We start from the raw sequence: 17162 nt of genomic DNA, 5'->3' as shown, positions 1-17162 counted from the left end.
AAATTTGTTCACCTGGGGAGCCTCAAACACCCCAAATTCCTGCACCTGGATGGGCATGGGGGGGTCAGGAGGGAGTGGGGATATCCCTGAACCTCAAACACCCCAAATTCCTGCACCTGGGGAACCTCAACCACCCCAAATTCCTGCACCTGGGGAACATCAAACACCCCAAATTTGTTCCCCTGGGGAGAAACAGGGAGGGGATGAGGGGACATCCCTGAACCTCAAACACCCCAAATTCCTGCACCTGAGGAGCCTCAAACACCCCAAATTCCTGCACCTGGGGGGGCACAGGGGGGTCAGGAGGGTGTGGGGATATCCCTGAACCTCAAGCACCCCAAATTCCTGCACCTGGGGAACCTCAAACACCCCAAATTCCTGCACCTGGGGAACCTCAAACACCCCGAATTCCTGCACCTGGGGGGGCATGGGGGGGTCAGGAGGGTGTGGGGATATGGGAGGGACATCCCTGAACCTCAAACACCCCAAATTCCTGCACCTGGGGAACCTCAAACACCCCAAATTTGTTCACCTGGGGAGCCTCAAACACCCATAATTCCTGCACCTGGGGGGGCATGGGGGCGTCAGGAGGGAGTGGGGATATCCCTGAACCTCAAACACCCCAAATTCCTGCACCTGGGGGGGTACAGGGGGGGTCAGGAGGGTGTGGGGATATGGGAGGGACATCCCTGAACCTCAAACACCCCAAATTCCTGCACCTGGGGAGCCTCAAACACCCCAAATTTGTTCACCTGGGGAGCCTCAAACACCCATAATTCCTGCACCTGGGGGGGCATGGGGGGGTCAGGAGGGAGTGGGGATATCCCTGAACCTCAAACACCCCAAATTCCTGCACCTGAGGAACCTCAAACACCCATAATTCCTGCACCTGGGGAACATCAAACACCCCCAAATTCCTGAACCTGGGGAACATCAAACACCCCAAATTCCTGCACCTGGGAAACATCCCTGAACCTCAAACACCCCGAATTCCTGCACCTGGGGAACCTCAAACACCCCAAATTTCTGAACCTGGGAAATCTCAAACACCCCAAATTCCTGCACCTGGGGGAGCATGGAGGGGTCAGCAGGGAGTGGGGATATGGGAGGGACATCCCTGAACCTCAAACACCCCCAATTCCTGAACCTGAGGAAACTCAAACACCCCAAATTCCTGCACCTGGGGAGAAACAGGGGAGACACAGAGGGGACATCCCTGAACCTCAAACACCCCAAATTCCTGCACCTGGAGAAGCACAGGGGGCTCATGAGGGTGTGGGGATATGGGAGGGAATTCCCTGAACCTCAAATACTCCGAATCCCTGAAACTGGGAAACCTCAAACACCCCAAATTCCTGCACATGGGGAGCCTCAAACACCCCAAATTTGTTCACCTGGGGATCCTCAAACACCCCAAATTCCTGCACCTGGGGAGAAACAGGGGGGACACAGAGGGGACATCCCTGAACCTCAAACACCCCAAATTCCTGCACCTGGGAAATCTCAAACACCCCAAATTCCTGCACCTGGGCTGTCCCTGGGTCACAGATGCGCTCCCCAGGATGGGAGAGTGTCAGCCCTGGGGTGTGAGCAGTGAGGGGACACCCCAGGGACACCCCCAAACCGAGGGGACACCCCAGGGACACCCCCAAACCGAGGGGACACCCCAAGAGGGGAGGGACCCCTCCCTGGCACATGGGACCCTCCAGGGGCAGCTGAGGGGAACTGGAGACCCCCAATGCTGGTTTTGGGGGTCCTGGTGCTTTTGGGGGGTCCCGAGGGGGTCCCAGTGCTGGTTTTGGGGGTCCTGGTGCTTTTGGGGGTCCCAATGCTGCTTTTGGGGGTTCCAATGCTCGTTTTGGGGTATCCTGGTGCTGGTTTGGGGGGTCCCTCTGTCTTTGCTGCTTTTGGGGGGTCCCAGTGCTGGTTTTGGGGGTCCTGGTGCTTTTGGGGGGTCCTGGTGCTTTTGGGGTGTCCCAATGCTGGTTTTCGGGGGTCCCAATGCTGGTTTTGGGGGTCCCAGTGCTGGTTTTGGGGGTTCCAATGCTGGTTTTGGGGTATCCTGGTGCTGGTTTGGGGGGTCCCAATGCTGGTTTTGGGGTATCCTGGTGCTGGTTTTGGGGGTCCCTCTGTCTTTGCTGCTTTTGGGGGGTCCCAATGCTGGTTTTGGGGGTCCTGGTGCTGATTTTGGGGGTCCCGGTGCCGGTTTTGGGGGTCCCCACCTCAGTGCTGAAGGTGAGGTCGTAGCCCAGCGTGGAGACGTCGTTCTCCAGCAGGTACACGAGGCCCTGGTAGAAGTGATAATCCTCGCTCTCCATGTCCGTGTACCTGGCGAGCCAAAAACGGGGGGCAGCGCCCCAAAAATGCCGTCACAAACCAGGGGCAGCCCCAAACCAGGCTCAGACCCTGCTGAGAGCCCCCCAAAAATGGAGTCAGACACAGCTGGAGAGCCCCAAAACTGTGTCAGACCCTGCCAAGGGTGCAGAACCCCAGAAATGCGGCCCCACCTCCTCTAATGGGCTCCAGCACCCCACAAATGGCTCCAGCACCCCATAAATGGCTCCAGCACCCCATAAACGGCTCCAGCACCCCACAAATGGCTCCAGCACCCCACAAATGACTCCAGCACCCCATAAATGGCTCCAGCACCCCATAAAGGACTCCAGTATCCCACAAATGGCTCCAGTACCCCATAAATGGCTCCAGCACCCCATAAATGGCTCCAGCACCCCACAAATGGCTCCAGCACCCCACAAACGGCTCCAGCACCCCATAAATGGCTCCAGTACCCCACAAATGGCTCCAGTACCCCATAAACGGCTCCAGTACCCCATAAATGGCTCCAGCACCCCATAAATGACGCCAGCATCCCACAAATGCAGGCTCACACCCCTCTGGAGGGCTCCAGCACCCCAGAAACAGCTCCCACACCCCATAAGTGCAGTCCCACATCCTAAAAATGCAATCCCACACCCCTCTGAGAAGCTCCATCACCCCATAAACAGCTCCCACACCCCACAAACACCCCCACATATCCCACAAACACAATCCCACACCCCATAAACACACTCCCACCCCTCACAAACACCCCCAGACCCCACAAGCACCCCCACACATCCCACAAATGCAATCCCACACCCCACAAACCCCATAAACGCACTCCCACCCCCACAAACACCCCTCCACACCCTACAAACACAATCCCACACCCCATAAATGCACCCCCACCCCTCACAAACCCCATAAACGCAATCCCATGCCCCACAAACGCAATCCCACACCCCACAAACACCCTCACAAACCCCACAAACAGCCCTCCACACCCCACAAACGCAATCCCATGCCCCACAAACACAATCCCACACCCCATAAACACACTCCCACCCCTCACAAACCCCATAAACACACCCCCAAACCCCACAAACACCCTCACAAACCCCACAATCACAATCCCACACCCCACAAACGCAATCCCACACCCCACAAACGCAATCCCACACCCCACAAACGCACTCCCACCCCTTACAAACACCCTCACAAACCCCATAAATGCACTCCCACCCCTCACAAACACCCTCACAAATCCCACAAACGCAATCCCACACCCCACAAACACAATCCCACACCCCATAAGCAGCTCCCACACCCCACAAACGCACTCCCACCCCTCACAAACCCCACAAACCCACTCCCACCCTCACCAACACCCCCCAGATCCCCCCAGCTCGGCCCTTACCGCACGGACTTGCCCAGGATGTGCTTGTAGAAGGAGCGGGTGAAGTAGCACTCCAGCAGCCGGTTGTCGTAGACGGCCTTGGCCACGATCCTGCCCACGAACTTGAAGTAGCTGAGGTGGTTGGGGTTGCAGTGGGACGAGGGGTTGATGGTGTAGGTGACGCGGTCGCCGGGCGAGGTGCGGAACAGGGCGTACATGGGGTTGAACATCTCGCGGGAGATGATCATGTACCACTCCCGCAGCAGCCCCCCGGCGTCCTGGCCCTCCTCGCCCTCGAACACGATGTACCTGAGACAGGGGAGGGACAGGAGGGGTTTGGTAAAAGTGGAGGGGGTTTTGGGGAGGATGGAGGGGGTTTTGGGGGGATTTGAGGTGGTTTTAGGGGAGTTTAAAGAGGATGGAGGTGATTTTGGAGGGATTCGGGGAGGGTGGAGGGGGTTTTAGGGGGAAATTGGGGGTTAAGTGGGGTGGGAGAGGGGGTTTGGGGGGATTTGAGGTTGTATTGAGGGGAACTGGGGAGGGTGGAGGGGGTTTTGGGGGGATTGAAGAGGATGGATGTGGTTTTGGGGGAAATTGGGAAGGATGGATGTGGTTTTAGGGGGATCTGGGGAGGATGGAGGGGGAAACTGAGGGGTTGGTGAGTGGGAGAGGGGGTTTGGGGAGGGTGGAGGAGGTTTTGGGGGGATTTGGAGAGGGTGGAGGGGGTTTTAGGGAATTTGGGGAGGAATTTGGGGAGGAATTTGGGGGTTAGGGAGACCAAGAGAGAGGATTTGGGGAGGGTGGAGGTGGTTTAAGGGGAGTTTGGGGAGGAATTTTGGGTTTTGGAGGTCGTTTTGGGGCAAACTGGGGGTTAAGTGGGGTGGGAGAGGGGGTTTGGGGGGATTTGAGGGGGTTTTGGGGGAGTTTGGTAAAAGTGGAGGGGGTTTTGGGGGAGTTTGGGGAGGAATGATGGTGGTTTTGGGGGAGTTTGGGAAGGATGGAGGTGGTTTTGGGGGAGTTTGGGGAGGAATTTTGGGGTTTGGAGGTGGCTTTGAGGGGAATTGGGGGTTAAGTGGGGTGGGAGAGGGGGTTTGGGGAGAGGGGAGGTGGTTTGGGGGGGATTTGAGGTGGTTTTGGGGGAGTTTGGGGAGAGGGGAGGGGATTTTGGGGGGAACTGGGGAGGATGGAAGGGGTTTTGGGGGGATTGAAGAGGATAGAGGTGGTTTTGGGGGGAACTGGGGAGGAATTTTGGGTTTTGGAGGTCGTTTTGGGGCAAATTGGGGGTTAAGTGGGGTGGGAGAGGGGGTTTGGGGGGATTTGAGGTGGTATTGAGGGGAACTGGGGAGCGTGGAGGTGTTTTTGGGGGAGTTTGGGGAGGAATTTGGGGATTAGAGAGACCAAGAGAGGATTTGGAGAGGATGGAGGCGGTTTTGGGAGGATTTGGGGGTTAAGTGGGGTGGGAGAGGGGCTTTGGGGGGATTTGGAGAGGGTGGAGGGGGTTTGGGGGGATTTGAGGGGGTTTTGGGGGAGTTTGGTAAAAGTGGAGGTGGTTTTGGGGGAGTTTGGAGAGGAATGATGGTGGTTTTGGGGGAGTTTGGGAAGGATGGAGGTGGTTTTGGGGGCATCTGGGGAGGGTGGAGGGGGAAATTGGGGGGATTCAGGGGTTAAGTGGGGTGGGAGAGGGGGTTTGGGGATTGGGGAGGGGGGGTTGGGGGGGATTGGGGAGGGTGAAGGGGGTTTGGGGGGGATTTGAGGGGGTTTTGGGGGAGTTTGGGGAGGATGGAGGGGGTTTTGGGATTCAAGTGGGATGGGAGAGGGGGTTTGGGGAGAGTGGAGGTGGTTTTGGACATTTTAGGGCTCCCAGGGGATATTTTATATATCCCGGGCAGCATTTTAGGGTTCCCAGAGGTTATTTTGGGGTTCCCAAGGGATATTTTGGGGCTCCCAGTGGACATTTTTGATATCCCAGGCAGTATTTTGGGGTTCCTAGGGGATATTTTAGGGATTACAGGGAATATTTTGGAGTTCCCAGGGGATATTTTAGGGTCCCAGGGGTCATTTTTGGGGTTCCCAGGGGATATTTTGGATATCCCAAGCAGCATTTTAGGGTTCCCAGGGGTTATTTTGGGGCTCCCAGTGGACATTTTACAGTTCCCAGGGGATGTTTTAGGGGTTCCTAGGGGATATTTTAGGGTTCCAGTTGTTTGTTCCCCCTTTTTTTTTCTTTTCTTTTTTTTCTTTTTTTTTTTTTTTTTGTTCCTAGGGGATATTTTGGGGTTACAAGGGAGTATTTTGGATATCCCAGGCAGTATTTTGGGGATCCTAGGGGACATTTTGGGGTCCCCAGGGCCCTCACAGTCGGTTCTTCATCTCCTCGGGGGATTTGCGGTGCAGCTCCCGGTACGAGTCCTCGAAGACGTGATCGCGCCGCACGTGCACGGCCATGTCCTCCTTGCGCAGGCCCTCGTCCAGGCGCTCCAGCTCCTGCCGGAAATACCTGGCCAGGGCCAAAAACGGGGGCGTCAGGGGGGCGATCCCCATTTTTTTGGGACCCCCCCATTTTTTGGGACCCCGTTTTTTGGGACCCCCAGGCCACGCACTTGCGCTTGACGTCGAAGTCCAGCACGCGGATGTAGTCGACCAGCACGGCGAAGGGGCCGTCGGCCAGGTGGGTGGTGGATTGCCGCAGGATCTGGTTCAGCACCGTCCGGTGCGTCTCTGGGGAAGGGAAACAAACACAAAAAAGGGGTTTTGGGGGTGTCCTTGAATCGGGGAACCCCCCTTTTCTAAATGCACGGTGGTTGTGGTGTTTCGGGAAGGGGAGGTTTGGCCCCGTCGGTGTTGGCGGTCGTGGGTGGGCGCTGATGGCAAAGTGTTGAGGAGGTTAAAAATCCCACAAATTCACCCTTCCCGGATTTCACTTTGCCAAAGACTTGAGGAGCCCAAAAATCCCCTGAATTTTCCCTCCCCAAAGCTTTGGGGCTCCCACAAACCCCTCTCAAATCCCTCCAAATCCCTCCAATCCAAACACCGCTCAAATCCCTCCAAACCCCGCTCAAATCCCTCCAAACCCCTCTCAAATCCTTCCAAATCCCTCCAAACCCTTCTCAAATCCCTCAAAATCCCTCTCTAACATCCCCCAAACCCCTCTCAAATCCCTCTCAAATCCCTCCAAACCCCTCTCAAATCCTTCCAAATCCCTCTCAAATCCCTCCAAACCCCTCTCAAATCCTTCCAAACCCCTCTCAAATCCCTCTCAAATCCCTCCAAATCCCTTCCCCAAAGTCCCCCTGACCCCCCAAAACCCTGTCCCCAAATCTGAGGTTCTCCCCAGCCCCCTCAAATCCCCCCCAAACCCCTTCCCCACACTCCCAATCCCTTTCCCAATCCCCTAAGCTCCCCCAAACCCCCCGCCCAAAGCCCCTAAACGCCCTCCAAGCTGCCTTCACCCCCTCCCCACATTCCCAATCCCCTTCCCCACTTGCCCAAACCCCAAAAGCTCCCCCCAAATGCCCTCCAAGCTGCCTTCAGCCCTGCCAAACCCCTTCCCCACACTCCCAATCCCCTTCCCCACTTTCCCAAACCCCAAAAGCTGCCCCCAAACACCCTCCAAGCTGCCTTCAGGCCCCCCCAAACATCCTCCCCAAACTCCCAATCCCCTTCTCCACACCTTGAGCTCCCCCAAAGCTCCCTCCAGTACCCCCAGTGCCCCTCCCAGCCCTCCCAAACCCCCTTCCCACACTCCCAATCCCTTTCCCAATCCCCTAAGCTCCCCCAAACCCCCCACCCAAAGCCCCTAAACGCCCTCCAAGCTGCCTTCAGCACCTCCCAAACACTTTCCCCACGCTCCCAATCCCCTTCCTCACTTTCCCAAACCTCAAGGCTCCCTCCAGTACCCCCCAGTGCCCCTCCCAGCCCCCCCAAACCCTTTCCCCACATTCCCAATCCCCTTCCCCACTTTCCCAAACCCCAAAAGCTCCCCCCAAACGCCCTCCAAGCTGCCTTCAGCCCCTCCCCACACTCCCAATCCCCTTCCCCACACTCCCAATCCCCTTCCCCACTCTCCCAAACCCCGAAGCTCCCCCAGTGAAGCCCCCCCTGCCCCATCTCACCGGCGAAGCGCAGGAATTTCTGCGTGTCCGGGGGCAGGCTGGCCGAGATGTGCATGGCCGAGGGCTCCCGGGAGAAGAAGGGGTCCAGGGCGGAGGGGGGTGGCGGGCGTGAGGGGCGCGGGGGACAGCGGCGGGGGCTCGTCCTTGATGTGCGCCAGCTGGCTCTCCCGCGTGTCCCGCACCGGCGGGCGGCTCTCGCGCTCCGTGGCGTGCACCAGGAAAAACGCCTCGACGGCCGGCTGGAGAACTGGGGGACAATGGGGACAGTGGTGGCACGGGGCAGGGGACAGCACAGGGACAGTGTGGGGACAGCGTGGGGGCAGCGTGGGGACAGCACAGGGATAGGGGGCAGTGGTGGCGTGCACCAGGAAAAACGCCTCGACGGCCGGCTGGAGAACTGGGGGACAACGGGGGAATGGTGGCACAGGGCAGGGGACAGCGTGGGGATGGCATGGGGAGAGCATGGGGACAGCATGGGGACAGTGTGGGGATAGGGGGCAGTGGTGGCGTGCACCAGGAAAAACGCCTCAAATGGCCGGCTGGAGAACTGGGGGACAATGGGGACAGTGGTGGCACGGGGCAGGGGACAGACTGGGGACAGCATGGGGACAGGGGGCAGTGGTGGCGTGCACCAGGAAAAATGCCTTGACAGCCGGCTGGAGAACTGGGGGACAATGGGGACAGTGGTGGTGCGGGGCGGGGGACAGCACAGGGACAGTGTGGGGACAGTGTGGGGACAGCACAGGGATAGGGGGCAGTGGTGGCATGGGGCAGGGGACAGCGTGGGGACAGGCTGGGGACAGGGGCAGTGGTGGCGTGCACCAGGAAAAACGCCTCGAATGGCCGGCTGGAGAACTGGGGGACAACGGGGGAATGGTGGCACAGGGCAGGGGACAGCACAGGGACAGGGTGGGGACAGCACAGGGACAGGGTGGGGACAGCACAGGGACAGGGTGGGGACTGGCAGGGGACAGTGTGGGGACAGGGTGAGGTCAGTGGGTGTAGTGGGGACAGGGGTCAGCACGGGGACAGTGTCAGGACAGCATGGGGGCAGCGTGGGGACAGGGGGCAGTGGTGGCGTGGGGCAGGGGACAGGGTGGGGGCAGCGTGGGGACAGCACAGGGACAGTGTGGGGTCAGTGGGTGGTGTGGGGCAGGGGTCAGCACAGGAACAGGCTGGGGACAGTGTGAGGACAGCACAGGGACAGTGTGGGGACAGCAGGCAGTGGTGGCCTGGGGCAGGGGACAGAGTGGGGACAGGCTGGGGACAGTGTGGGGACAGCACAGGGACAGTGTGGGGACAGCGGGCAGTGGTGACATGGGGCAGGGACAGCACGGGGACAAGGGCAGTGGTGGCGTGGGGCAGGGGACAGAGTGGGGATAGGGGCATGGGGCAGGGGACAGCACGGGGACAGTGTGGGGACAGTGGGTGGCGTGGGACAGGCTGGGGACAGCACAGGGACAGTGGGTGGCGTGGGGCAGGGGACAGGCTGGGGACAGTGTGGGGTCAGTGGATGGCGTGGGACAGGCAGGGGACAGCATGGGGACAGCACGGGGACAGCGTGGGGACAGTGTGGGGACAGGGTGGGGACAGGGTGGGGACAGCGTGGGGACACGCACCGAGCACGGCGTGCTGGTCGTGCGACTCCTCGAGCTCCTTGAGGCACTCTCCCAGCATGTCCCACAGCTCGTCCAGGCTCAGCTGCTCGCTCAGCAGGGGCAGCTCCGGGGGCCGCTCCTCCCTGTCCCTGTCCCTGTCCCTGTCCCTGTCCCGGTCCCGGTCCCGGTCCCCGCCCTGCGCAGCCTCGGGGCCTGGGGTGGGGGGGACACGGTCAGGACATGGCTGCGTGAGCAGTGACACCCCAAAAGTGACACCCAGTGTGAGCAGTGACACCCAGTGTGAGCAGTGACACCCAAACAGTGACACCCAAGCAGTGACACCCAGTGTGAGCACTGACACCCCAAAAGTGACACCCAGTGTGAGCAGTGACACCCAAACAGTGACACCCAACAGTGACACCCAGTGTGAGCAGTGACACCCAGTGTGAGCAGTGACACCCAAACAGTGACACCCAAGCAGTGACACCCAGTGTGAGCAGTGACACCCCAAAAGTGACACCCAGTGTGAGCAGTGACACCCAAACAGTGACACCCAAGCAGTGACACCCAGTGTGAGCAGTGACACCCAAACAGTGACACCCAACAGTGACACCCAGTGAGCAGTGACACCCAAACAGTGACACCCAGTGTGAGCAGTGACACCCAACCAATGACACCCCAACGTGACCATTGACACCCCAACAATGCCACCCAACCAGTGCCACCCCAGCAGTGACACCCAAGCAGTGACACCCATATGAACAGTGACACCCAATGTGAGCAGTGACACCCAACGTGACCACTGACACCCCAACAATGCCACCCAACCAGTGCCACCCCAGCAGTGCCACCCCAGCCCAGCAGTGCCACGCCCTGCAGTGACACTGGGATGGCCCCACACCAGCACCAGCCCGGGAGCGGGGATGGCCCCAGTGGTGGCACTGGGGGTGACTGGGTGACAATGGGGGACAACTGGGCCATACTGGAGGGTGACAGGGTGGCACTGTGGGTGACTGGGTGGCACTGGGCGGCACTGGGCCGTACTGGAGGGTGACTGGGCGGCACTGGGAGGTCACTGGGTGGCACTGGGAGGTCACTGGGTGGCACTGGGCCGTCCTGGTGGGTGACTGGGCAGTGCTGGAAGGTGACTGGGTGGCACTGGGTGGCACTGGTTGGCACTGGGCCGTACTGGGGGGTGACCGGGGGGGTTCTCGGTGGCACTGGGTGGCACTGGGTGGCACTGGGTGGCACTGGTTGGCACTGGGCCGTACTGGAGGGTGACTGGGCAGCACTGGGAGGTCACTGGTTGGCACTGGTTGGCACTGGGCCGTTCTGGGGGTGACCGGGGGGGTTCTCGGTGGCACTGGGAGGTCACTGGGTGGCACTGGTTGGCACTGGGCCATACTGGAGGGTGACTGGGCAGCACTGGGTGGCACTGGGCTGTTCTGGGGGGTGACTGGGCAGTGCTGGAAGGTCACTGGGTGGCACTGGGTGGCACTGGTTGGCACTGGGCCGTTCTGGGGGGTGACCCGGGGGGTTCTCGGTGGCACTGGGTGGCACTGGGAGGTCACTGGGTGGCACTGGGTGGCACTGGGTGGCACTGGGCCGTTCTGGGGGGTGACCGGGGGGGTTCTCGGTGGCACTGGGAGGTACTGGGTGGCACTGGGTGGCACTGGTTGGCACTGGGCGGCACTGGGCAGCACTGGAGGGTGACTGGGCGGCACTGGGAGGTACTGGGCGGCACTGGTTGGCACTGGGTGGCACTGGGCCGTTCTGGGGGTGACCGGGGGGGTTCTCACCCACGTCCTGCGGGGCGGGCGAGGGCTGGTCCACGTCCATGGGCGACTCCTCGCGCCGGGGGACGGCGTCCGCGGGCCCGGCCTCCGACTGGGGGGGACGGCGGCGGCTTTAGGGGGCCGGGACCCCCCCGGGGGAGCCCCCAGAGCCTCCCCGGGCCGGGGGGACCCCCAAACATGGGGGGGGGAGGGGGAGAAGCGGGAGGGAGATGGGGAGAGGGAGGGGGGAAGGAGGGGGAGGATGATGAAGATGGAAGAGGCTGAAGGAGAAGGATGAGGATGATGAAGAGGAAGGTGAGGGTGATGATGGGGACGGGCAGGAGGAAGGCTGCTGTGGGGGAGTGGGGGCAGGAGGGGAGGGGAAGCGAGGATGAGGAGGGGATGGGAGAACGAGGATGGGAAGGAGGAGGCTGAGGAGGGTGAGGGCTGAGAGGATGAAGATGAGGGGGCAGGAGGAGGCTGAGGAGGGTCAGGGAAGGGAAGATGAGGAGGATGAGGAGGGATGGAGGAAGGGGAGGGATGAGGGGGCTGAGGAGGGAGTGAGGATGATGAGGAGGGGGTGAGGACAATGGGGAGGGGGTGAGAATGATGGGGATGATGAGGAGGGAGGGGATGAGGATGATAAGGAGGGGATGAGGATGATGAGGATGATGAGGATGGGGTGAGAATGACGAGGAGGGGATGAGGATGATGAGGAGGGGATGAGGATGATGAGGATGGGGTAAGGATGATGAGGATGATGAGGAGGGGATGAGGGTGATGAGGATGATGAGGATGGGGTGAGGACAATGGAGAGGGGCTGAGGATGATGAGGAGGGGGTGAGGATGATGAGGAGGGGGTGAGAATGATGAGGATGATGAGGATGGGGTGAGGACAAGGAGGATGGGGTGAGGATGACGAGGATGATGAGGATGGGGTGAGGATGATGAGGAGGGGGTGAGAATGACGAGGATGATGAGGATGGGGTGAGGACAATGGGGAGGGGGTGAGGATGATGAGGATGATGAGGAGGGCGTGACAATGACGAGGAGGGGCGGGCCGAGGAGGCCGAGGATGAGGAGGAGGAGGAGGAGGAGGCCCAAGAGGCCGGGCCGGGGCAGGCAGGAGCGGAGGGAGGAAGAGCAGGGCAGGGTGGAGGAAGGCGGCCGTGCTAACCGTGTCTCCCTGCTGCCGCCTCCGGGCCCTCTGGCCCTCACGTACCATTTGTATGATGGCGTCGGCCTCGGCCTCCAGCTGCCGGACGGCGGCCTGGATGCTGCCGGCCGCCCCCAGCCCCGCGGCGCCTGCGGCACAGAGGGCAGCGGTCAGTCAGCACGGACAGTGGTCAGTCAGAACCGACAGCACGGACAGCATGGACAGCGGTCAGCACGGACAGCATGGACAGTGGTCAGCATGGACAGCACGGACAGCATGGTCAGCACAGACAGCATGGACAGTGGTCAGCAGTCAGTGGTCAGCACGGACAGCATGGACAGTGGTCAGTCAGCACGGACAGCACGGACAGCACGGACAGTGGTCAGCACAGACAGCATGGACAGTGGTCAGCACAGACAGTGGTCAGCACCGACAGCACGGACAGTGGTCAGTCAGCATGGACAGCGGTCAGCACCGACAGCACTGACAGCACGGACAGTGGTCAGCATGGACAGCACGGACAGCGGTCAGCACGGACAGTGGTCAGCGGTCAGTCAGCATGGACAGCACAGACAGCATGGACAGTGGTCAGTCAGCATGGACAGCGGTCAGCACCGACAGCACCGACAGCACGGACAGTGGTCAGCACGGACAGCACGGACAGCATGGTCAGCATGGACAGCACAGTCAGCGGTCAGCACGGACAGCACGGACAGCATGGTCAGCACGGACAGTGGTCAGCACAGACAGCACGGACAGTGGTCAGCATGGACAGCACGGACAGCACGGACAGCGGTCAGCACTGACAGCATGGACAGCACGGACAGTGGTCAGCGGTCAGTCAGCATGGACAGCACAGTCAGCGGTCAGCACGGACAGCACGGACAGCACGGACAGTGGTGTGCACGGACAGCACAGACAGTGGTCAGCACGGACAGCATGGTCAGCAGTCAGTGGTCAGCATGGACAGCAGGGACAGCATGGTCAGCGGTCAGCACCGACAGCATGGACAGCATGGACAGCACGGACAGTGGTCAGTCAGCACAGACAGCACGGACAGTGGTCAGCATGTCCAGCGGTCAGCATGTCCAGCAGTCAGTGGTCAGCATGTCCAGCGGTCAGCATGTCCAGCGGTCAGCGCGGCGGCCGGAGTGGCCCTTACCCAGCCGGCCGGGCTGCTTGGCCTTGCGGTGCGCCCGGCGCGTGTCGTCGCGCAGCTGGATGATGACCTGCAGCACGCGCAGGAAGAAGCGCTGCGTGGACGTCTTGGAGGTCAGCACGGACATGGAGGGCAGCTGCAGCTCCCGGCCGCCCAGAGCGCGCTTCTGCGACGCCACGATGACCACGCTCTCGGCCGTGTCAAAGCTGGGGGACAGGACGGGGTCAGGGGTCATGGACGGGGGTCAGGGGTCATGGGGAATGGCCACGATGACCACGCTCTCGGCCGTGTCAAAGCTGGGGGACAGGACGGGGTCAGGGGTCATGGACGGGGGTCAGGGGTCATGGACAGGGGTCAGGGGTCATGGGGAATGGCCACAATGACCACGCTCTCGGCCGTGTCAAAGCTGGGGGACAGGACAGGGTCAGGGGTCATGGACGGGGGTCAGGGGTCATGGGGAATGGCCACGATGACCACGCTCTCGGCCGTGTCAAAGCTGGGGGACAGGACGGGGGTCAGGGGTCATGGGGAATGGCAGGGACAGCGGTCAGTGGTCATCAGTGGGGCAACAGGGAGTGGGCAGTGGTCATCAAAAGGGACGACAGGGAGTGGTCATTGCTGGAGACCAGCGGGAATGGTCATCAGTGGGGACAATGGGCAGTGGTCATCAGTGGGGACAGTGGGGAGTGGTCATCAGTGGGGACAATGGGGAACGGTTATCAGTGGGGACCAGGAGGAAAGGGCAGTGGTCATCAGAGGGGCAACAGGGAGTGGTCATCGGTGGGGACAGTGGGGAGTGGTCATCGGTGGGGAAAATGGGCAGTGGCCATCAGTGGGGACAATGGGGAATGGTCATCAGTGGGGACAATGGGGAATGGTCATCAGTGGGGACCAGGAGGAAAGGGCAGTGGTCATCAGAGGGGCAACAGGGAGTGGTCATCGGTGGGGACAGTGGGGAGTGGTCATCGGTGGGGACAATGGGCAGTGGTCATCAGTGGGGACAATGGGGAATGGTCATCAGTGGGGACAAGGGGGAATGGTGGCACAGTGGTCATCAGCATGGACACCAGAGAGGGACAGGAGGTGCCACCATGCCCAGGACAGGGACAGGAGGGGTCAGTGGTGCCCAGGACAGGGACAGGAGGTGTCCCCATACCCAGGACAGGGACAGGAGGTGTCAGTGGTGCCCAGGACAGGGACAGGGACAGGAGGTGTCCCAGCACTCAGGACAGGGACGGGAGGTGTCCCCACACCCAGGACAGGGACAGGAGGTGCCCCCATGCCCAGGACAAGGATAGGAGGGGTCAGTGGTGCCCAGGACAGGGACCGGAGGTGTCCCCAGCACTCAGGACAGGGACAGGAGGTGTCCCCCTGCCCAGAACAGGGATGGGAGGTGTCACAGCACTCAGGACAGGGACAGGAGGTGTCCCCATGCCCAGGACAGGGACAGGAGGTGTCACAGCACTCAGGACAGGGACGGGAGGTGTCCCCACGCCCAGGACAGGGACGGGAGGGGTCAGTGGTGCCCGGGACAAGGACAGGAGGTGGCACCATGCCCAGGACAGGGAGAGGAGGTGTCCCCAGCACTCAGGACAGGGACAGGAGGTGTCCCCACGCCCAGGACAAGGATAGGAGGGGTCAGTGGTGCCCAGGACAGGCACAGGAGGTGCCACCATGCCCAGGACAGGGACAGGAGGTGTCCCCACGCCCAGGACAGGGACAGGAGGTGCCCCCATGGCCATGCCAGCCCCCGGGCTGGGCGGGCACTCACCGGCTCTGCATTTTGCCCTTGAGCTTGGCGCTGGGGGGCTGCTCCTCAGGGAGCCCCTCGGGGGACGGGGCCTCGAGCTGCGCCCGCCGCTGCTGCTCCAGGTTGTACTCACGGAGCTCGGCCAGCAGCGTCCCTGGGGGGGGGCACGGGCTGGGACCCTCTGACCACCCCCACTGACCACAGGGCACCCCCAGCCTGCCCCACCTGGGACCCCCACGCTGGTCCTGGCGGCCCAGATCCTCTCCAGCACCCCCCCAATCACAGAGGAGCCCCCACCCGCCCAGGGGTCTCCCTTATCACTCTGGTGGCACGGGGCCCACCCCCAGGACCCCCCCTCACTGATTTGGTGACACAGGACCCCCCCTCACTGATTTGGTGACACAGGACCCCCTCAGGAACCCCCCTCACCATTCAGGTGACACAAGCCCCTCCCAGGACCCCTCCTCACTGATTTGGTGACACACAGCCCTCCCCCAGGACCCCCCCCCATCACTGATCTGGTGGCACAGGGCTCCCCCCCAGGACCCCCCCTCCCCATTTTGGTGGCTCAGAACCCCTCCCCAGGACCCCCCTCACCAATTTGGTGACACAGGACCCCCCCCTCACCATTCTGGTGACACAAGCCTCTCCCAGGACCCCTCCTCACCAATTTGGTGACACAGGGTCCCCTCCCAGGACCCCCCCTCACTGATTTGGTGACACAGGGGCCCCCCCTCACCATTCAGGTGACACAAGCCCCTTCCCAGGACCCCCCCTCCCCATTTTGGTGTCTCAGAACCCACCCCCAGGACCCCCCCTCACCAATTTGGTGACACAGGGTCCCCTCCCAGGACCCCCCCTCCCCATTTTGGTGTCTCAGAACCCCTCCCCAGGCCCCCCCCTCACCGATCTGGCGGCACAGGGCCCCCCCCAGCTGCCGGGCCCCGCTGAGCAGCAGCCGCAGCACCGTGTCCCTGGTCCCCGCGTCGCCGCGGGACAGCTGCAGCAGGACATTGGCCGCGTCCTCCAGCCCCTCCTCCGAGCACGAGTGCGACGTCAGCACCTGCGGGGGGCACGCGGCGGGGTTGGGGACACCTGGGGACAGCAGGGGACAGCAGGGGACAGCGGGACACCCCCCCTGTGCCCAGCCTGGCCACCCCCGGTACCTCCACGGAGAGCTGGAGCTGGCTCTCGGTCAGGCCCGTGGCCGCCAGCCGGGGGTCAGAGCCACCCTCGGGGACCTTGGCAGGGGACTTGGAGCTCTTGGCAGGGGCTGGGGACAGCAGGGACACATGGTGGTGGGGGTGGTGGCAGTGGGTGGGAGATGCCACCAAGGCCATCAGCATCCACCTGGCACAGGCTGCTCCTTGTGACCCCCTGTGTCACTGGGTGCCATCCCTGTCACCGCATTCTCTCCATGTCCTATCCCTGTCCCACCCCTGTCCCATTCCTGTCCCCATGTCCCCATCCCAATGCTCTCAGCTCTGTCCCCATCCCTACGTTCCCACCCCTGTCCCTGTTCCCATGTCACACCCCAGTCGCCCTGTTCCTGTGTCCCATATGTGCCCCAAGCACGTCCCCCTGTCCCCATATCCCATCCCTGTCTCTGTGTTCACATCACGTATCCCCCTGTCCCCATCCCTGTCCCCCTGTCCCCATCATCATCCCCCCGTCCCCATCCCTGTCCTTGTCCCCATCCCTGTCCCCCTGTCCCCATCATCATCCCCCTGTCCCCATCCCTGTCCCCATCCCTGTCCCCCTGTCCTCATCATCATCCCCCTGCCCCCATATCCCCGTCTCCATCCCTGTCCCCATCCCCATCCCCATGTCCCCCTGTCCCCATCTGTGTCCCCTGTCCCCATCATCATCCCCATCCCCATCCCTGTCCCAGCCCCCA

The 17162-nt window shown here is 61.7% G+C and overlaps 1 protein-coding gene across 1 annotated transcript in view; it reads right to left on the bottom strand.

The window, feature by feature from the left end:
• HUWE1 (HECT, UBA and WWE domain containing E3 ubiquitin protein ligase 1) overlaps positions 1–17162 on the bottom strand; it is a 94001-nt gene that overhangs the window by 3854 nt on the left and 72985 nt on the right. Inside the window, 13 exon segments of the mRNA XM_071419301.1 lie at positions 2223–2328; positions 3737–4024; positions 6072–6212; positions 6316–6433; positions 7828–7924; positions 7926–8074; positions 9447–9638; positions 11225–11312; positions 12378–12505; positions 13519–13721; positions 15287–15419; positions 16172–16328; positions 16432–16538. Coding sequence (XP_071275402.1) covers positions 2223–2328; positions 3737–4024; positions 6072–6212; positions 6316–6433; positions 7828–7924; positions 7926–8074; positions 9447–9638; positions 11225–11312; positions 12378–12505; positions 13519–13721; positions 15287–15419; positions 16172–16328; positions 16432–16538 — 1907 coding nt within the window.

The sequence above is a fragment of the Agelaius tricolor genome, unplaced genomic scaffold (genome assembly GCF_023055355.1).
Source record: "Agelaius tricolor isolate 1412-34295 unplaced genomic scaffold, bAgeTri1.0.p SCAF_104, whole genome shotgun sequence".
Lineage (NCBI taxonomy): Eukaryota > Metazoa > Chordata > Aves > Passeriformes > Icteridae > Agelaius > Agelaius tricolor.
This window is presented reverse-complemented; position numbering and strand designations above follow the sequence as displayed.